General features: G+C 37.3%; 1 protein-coding gene across 1 annotated transcript; it reads left to right on the forward strand.

Moving 5' to 3' along the window:
* The first annotated feature begins 642 nt into the window (after positions 1–642).
* On the forward strand, positions 643–1,587 carry LOC102856323 (olfactory receptor 2B11-like). Its single transcript, XM_006902640.1, has one exon. It carries the CDS (start codon positions 643–645, stop codon positions 1,585–1,587), a length of 945 nt encoding a protein of 314 aa, XP_006902702.1.
* Positions 1,588–6,594: the final 5,007 nt, after the last annotated feature.

Raw genomic sequence — 6,594 nt, forward strand, 5'->3', positions numbered from 1 at the left:
ATCTTGACAACATAAGCAGAAACAAATTATTTGAAGAATGATATTTCACAGAATCAATGGCAAAGGTGATGAATCTAACCTGTCAAACAAACATAAATTAAAAGGACAGAGGCAAGATTCCACCCCCAAAAGATACTATATTACACATATCCTTTGATATTGTCACCAGGGAACATAAATCACCAAAGCAGGAGTTCAGATTTCTAACATTCTTTCACCCCTCATTTGGCATCATTTCACCTAGATTAAAATCCTAGATGAGACTCTGATGGGGGACGAAATGCAATGCTCACTCTCTTTTGGCTTTTTTTTTTAGTCAGGCAAGAGAGGCATAATAAACAGTGCTCATTAACCCACTGCCCAGGTCTACAACTTATAAAGTAGAGTACTTTGTGTGTTTATATATACCAATTATCTGTCTATCCTTTCTTTACTCATAGGAATTTTCAACTGCTACTAGTAATACTAGGGAGCTACTAATAATACTAATTCTTGTTATTTGAATTCTACTGAATGTGCTCCATCTCTCCCATGTAAAAGTATTTCCCCTAATTTTATCAGCATTTCTGCTGACTCAGTGTTATTTTGTTCTAAATAATCCTAATATTTCTTCTTTTAGCAGGTGTGTCCCAACAAAATTCAATGAAGCACATAAATGAAAGTTCTCCAGAGGACTTCATTCTCCTGGGCTTTACCAAATACCCATGGTTGGATCTCCCTCTTTTCTTTGTCCTAATGACTTCCTACATTCTCACATTGTTGGGAAACAGTGCTATTATATTGGTCTCTCAACTAGACTCCCAACTACAAAGTCCCATGTATTTCTTTCTCACCAATCTCTCCTTTTTGGATCTTTGTTTCACTACAACAACTGTACCGCAGATGTTATTCAACTTAGGGTCTCCTAACAAAAACATCACTTATGTAGGCTGCATGACTCAAGCTTATATATTTCACTGGTTAGGCTGTACTGAATGTATCCTGCTTGGCATCATGGCCTTAGACCGTTATGTGGCTGTGTGTCAGCCTCTGAGATACTCCATAATCATGGATCATAAGGTCTGCCTGCACATGTCCAGCACTGCTTGGCTCTTTGGTCTGGCCAATTCACTGCTGCAGTCCACACTCACAGTCCAGCTCCCCCTGTGTGGGAATCAGGTACTGGACCACTTTTTCTGCGAGCTTCCTGGTCTTATTAAAATGGCTTGTGTGGACACTACAGTCAATGAGATTACTTTAGCAGTAGTGGCCACCCTTCTGCTAATGGGTCCCCTCTTTATGATTCTTATTTCCTACAGTTACATTGCCCGAGCTGTATTTAGAATTCCTTCTGCTGATGGGAGACTTAAAGCCTTCAATACTTGCTCTTCACACTTATTGGTGGTCTCTTTATTTTATGGTCCTGGAATCTATATCTACATGCAGCCTTCAGGGAATGGTCCTCAAGATCTGTCCAAGTTTCTGACCCTGTTTTACTGTGTTATTACTCCTATGGCCAATCCATTCATCTACACCCTGAGAAACAAGGAAGTTAAAGGGGCTTTGAGGAGGCTTTTGAGAAGAGTAATTTCTTCTAAGAGAACATAAAAAAGCGATGCTTTATTCTGAATGGGGAAGACAACAATAATCTGAAATACATCTTTCTTTTCACTTATATTCTGTCAAAAGTCAAGTAAAGAAAAGCTTTATTTGTGAAGACAAATACTTTCAAAACAAACACCTAATACTTGGTTTGAAAAATATTTGGACTTTCAGTATCACATCAGTAAAAAATTCTAAAAGTGTGTGAAGTTTCTGAAACAAAGAAACTAGAAAGGAATTTACCTTGGGAAATGTCTTGTTCTGTTGGAATTTTTAAAACCTTAGTTATCAAAGCTGTGTCATTTTTTTAAAAACAGAAAATTGTCACACATTTTTGTATTTCATTATTATAAGAAGTTATCAAACAATAAGTATTTGGACAATAGGGAAAGAAGCACTGCTATTAAATAATATTGATATTGGTATGGTAAACAACTAATTTTAATTTCTACTGTACAACACAGATTAAATTTGAATTGAAAAAGTTAATATTTTTAAAATGTTTTTCATTGTTCTAGCAGCGTTACTGGTTTCACAGGTATTATGGCTTCAAGACTACTTTATGGAGTTGGACCCACTATGTCAATCCATCTTGCTACACCTTTCCCATTATGAGGTCTTTTTCCAAGGACTGATTCCTTCAGACAACACAGCCAAAGGATATAAGATGAAGTTTCATTATTCTTACAGCTAAAGAGTACCCGTTCTGAAATAATTGCACTTCCTCTAAGACAGATTTGTTTGTTCTTTTGGCAGTCCAAGGTATATTCAATACTCTTCATCATTGTAGGATCAGAAAAAATGTAGAATGTAGCCAAAAGTTGTTATTAGGTGTTGCAAAGTCAAGTATCACCCTCCGTGAAACTAGGAATAATGGATCTGAACCCTGTCTTATTTCTGAGCCATCCTCACTCCTTCTGACACATGAGCCCATTACAGCAGTCACTATGTCAATCCATCTGGTTGAGGGTCTTCCTTTCTGTCGGGTCCACTCTGGGAACTGTACCCAAAGAGATGGCAAAGAGTCATCCCTGGAGCAAATTCCAACCATCTTGCCTGAGAAGCTCCAGTAGTGTCATTCACTGAATGAAGAGGAGACTTTATCTTCTTTGGAGGATTTGAAGAAAGAGTTTGAAGATCCAAGATAGCAGGCTGGGAGACAAGATTTGTTCTGTGGTGGCAAAGTGGAGCATTTCGTGTTTGGTCAACAGGAAAATGACAAGGACGACATATGGAGCTTTGGTCCTCATCAAATTTGATCAATTTTGTCAGTTTCCTTTCCTATCTCATCTCTCCTTGTAAACCCACTGTACCCTCTTTCCCTGTCTTGTCCACTTAGGAGTTATTCCCCAAGGTGTTAGCTCTAGTTCTCATAGCAATTTTCTCTCAGCTCAGTGGTCCCTATTGGGCTCTAGAACACATCCCAAGGAGATGGACAGGAAGTGTTCTGGGAAGTTATATTCCTAGAAATCTAACACCAGTCACCAAACGAATAGCTCCGGTATATGATGTTCCTACTCAAGCATAAGTCTCTGGAATCCTATTCCCTAGCAAGAGGTGAAGTGGAATATATCTAGGTAATGAGTTAAGGTAGGGGATTCCTGTTTGACCAACCAAAGCCATCTTTTATGACTTAATCATTACTGTCTCTAATCCTAATTCTTCACCAGAATACTTCCTGACTCATCTCTCTTTCTCTTTAGAAAGTATAACCTTTATTCTTGGCCCTTTGAACAAAAGTATCTGTTCTACTTCTCTTTACATGCTCAGCTTTGTTTTTCATGAAATCTTTTTACACCACTTCTTCCTAGTAACCTTCTGAATATCTTTGTCTCTGCCCTTTACATTTTGCATTTTCTGTTGTTGTTGTTGTTGTTGTTGTTGTAGCTGTTAGATGCCATCCGGTTGGTTCCAACTCATGGTGACCCTACCTCATGGCAACTTTGTTTACAATAGAACAAAACCTTGCCCTGTCCAGCACTGTTCTCACTGTTTAAGTCACTGTGAAGAGCCATCCTGGAGAGGGTATTTTTCTTTCACCGACTTTTCCAAGCATAATGTCCTTTTCCAAGTACTGGTCCTTCATAACATGCTCAAAACTCCACGTCTTATCATCCTTGCTTCTAAGGAACACTCTGATTTCTCTTCTTCAGATTGTTGTTGCTGTTCTTTTAGAAGTCCTTGGTATGTTCAGTACATATTGCCAAAATTCAAAGGCATTAATTCTCTGGTGGCCTAGTGGCAAGAAGCTGCACTGCAATTCCAAAGGCACATGAATTGAGGCCACCGGCTGCTCTGTGGGAGAAGGATGGGCAATCTCCTCCCGTGTGATTAACTGCCTCTGAAAACCCACTGAAGGGTTCCAACTCTACTGTACACAACAGCAACAATTCTTCTTTAGCCTTCCCTATTCACTGTCCAATAATCACATGCACATGAAGCAACTGAAAAATATCATAGTTTAGCTTAAGTCAGCTACACTTTAGTCTTTAAACTGACACCCTTGCTCTTTTAAGCACTTGATTTGACTACTTCATTGGTGCTTCAATGGGTATTGACTGTGGATCCAAGAGAGAGAAAATCTCGGACAACATCAATTTTTTCCCATTTATCAAGATGCTTTCTATGGTCTAGCTGTGAGAATTTTTTTCTTGATGTTGAGGTGTAATCTATACTTAAGGTTGTAGTCCTTGATCTTCAAGAAGTCCTCTTCACTTTCAAAGAGCAAAGGTTTACTATCTACATAGCACAGTTCCTCCAATCTCGGTGCTACATTCTTCTTTATATGGTCCAACTTCTTAGATTAAGAATTGAATAGATGTGTTAAGGATATATATCTCCCTGGTGCCATCTTTCCTGATTTCATATCATGCAATATATTCTTGTTCTTTTTTAATGACAACTTCTTGGTTTATGCATATGTTCTCTATAGAACAGTTAAGTGTCCTGGGATTCTCATTCTTCACAATATTATCCATAATTTATTGTGATGTACATTGTATGGTGCTTTTCATAGTCAATAAAACACAATTAAACATCTTTCTAACAATCACTGCTTTCAGAAAAAATCTGTCTGACATCAGGAATGTTTTTATTCCATGGCTTCTTCTAAATCCAGCTGGAATACTGTCCATCAATATACTTGCACCAGTCATTTTTTATAATCTTCAAGATTTTTCTTGTATGTGTGTGTGTGTGTGTGTGTGTGTGATCAGTTATATTATTCAATAATTTCCATGTTCCACTAATTTTAATAAACACTAAGATTCTTTTCCAGTCAGTGGGCAAGGTAGCTGTGTTCCTAATTTTTTGGCATAAACAAGTGAACACACCCAGGGTACATCTGTCTGTTGAAACATTTCACCTGGTATTACATTCATTCATAGAACCTTGCTTTATGCCAATGCTTTCAATGCAGCTTGAAATTCTCCCTTCCGTATTATTGATTATATACTACTTCCTGAAATTATTCAGTGTTGGCAAACTCTTTTTTAGCACAGTGATTATTTGTATTTCTTTTAGCTTATATTTATGCTTTCAATGTCATTTGAAAGGGAACTCTAAGTGGCTTAGTCTATAGGGTATTATGCCACTAACTAAAACATTGTATTTCTAGTGGTTAAAATCTACCAGGTACTCCAAAGGAAAAGAATCTCTTCCCATTGCAATTTACAGCCTTGAAAGTACTATGAAGGATCACTATGAATTGGAGCTAAGTTGACTCGAAAGCAGTGAGTTTGAGTTTTATATAATTCAATATTTTCCCACAGAATTCTTCAATATTGCAGCTTAGGTTTGAAGTTGTTCTTCAGTGCTTTCAGCATGTGAAATGCCAAGTGTTTGTTCTCTTTTGGTTTTCTAACTCTAAGTTTTTGTACACTGTGTTGTAGTATTTTGTGTCTTTTCCAACTTCCCTTAAAATACTGTTTGGTTCTCTTACTTTATCACTTATTAATTTTGCTTTAGTTTCTCTACATTTCAGAGCAGGTTTCAGAGTCTCTTCTGACATCAAACCTTAATAAAATGTTACCAGTAAAATGAGCATGGGAAGACTTTCAGGGAAAGCCCAACATGACAGACATCTTACTTTAAGTTTACATGTGTTCCACTTTAATCTCATTAGATATGGTCTCAGCACTAGATCATATTTTGAAAGCATCTCTGCCACTTAAAGAAAATCCCCCCCCAAAAAAAAGGAAATCCCCTTTATGAAATGAAAATTAATCTTACTTGAAGCTATAGAATGACAGCTTCTACTAGGGGAGAAATAATGTGCTACCAAGGCAAATAATTGGCAGCAAAAGCAGTATCAACTCTCAGTGACTCTAGATGAATAAATCATCCATTATAGAATCTTCTCACAATTTGGCATCACCTTATAAAACAATTTGCTTAAAAGCTGGCACACATCTCCTTTTGCTTTTGTGTATTGCTTTGCAGCAACACTGAATGACCCATCTTTGTTCTGGAAGGAACCCCTTTAATTTTTCGTGATTTCAACATGAAAAAGATCTGGAACTGGTATCTCCCAGAAAGAAACATCACGCAGAATTTTCAAATATTTCTTTTCTGTGTCACTCATTTGCTTTATGGTATCAGGGCTAGAGTCACTTAGGACACTCTTTAGTTTTCAAAATTTAGTGTTATACTCAATTAGGAAACTCTGGTGGCTTTATGTAGGAGTTGCACTGCCAGCCCAAGTGCAGGAGAAAGATGGGTAATCTCTTCCTGTATGATTTACTGGCTCTGAAAACCAGCTGGAGGGTCAGCTATGAGTCAGTTCTGATTTGACAGTTATTGTATTGTTGTTTTATTGTTGTTGTTGTTGTTACATGCTGTTGAATGGCCTGAGACTCATAGCAGCCCTATACACAATAGCTCTGAACTCTGTCCTATCCTGAGCCAATCTCATATATCTATATATCATCTATTTATCTATCTATAATCTATCTATCTATATATCTAGAGATAGAGATATAGATGATATAGATGAAATAGATGATATAGGTATAG

The sequence above is a fragment of the Elephantulus edwardii genome, unplaced genomic scaffold, assembly GCF_000299155.1.
Source record: "Elephantulus edwardii isolate Elephantulus edwardi_28Jun2011 unplaced genomic scaffold, EleEdw1.0 scaffold00433, whole genome shotgun sequence".
Classification (NCBI taxonomy): Eukaryota; Metazoa; Chordata; class Mammalia; order Macroscelidea; family Macroscelididae; genus Elephantulus; species Elephantulus edwardii.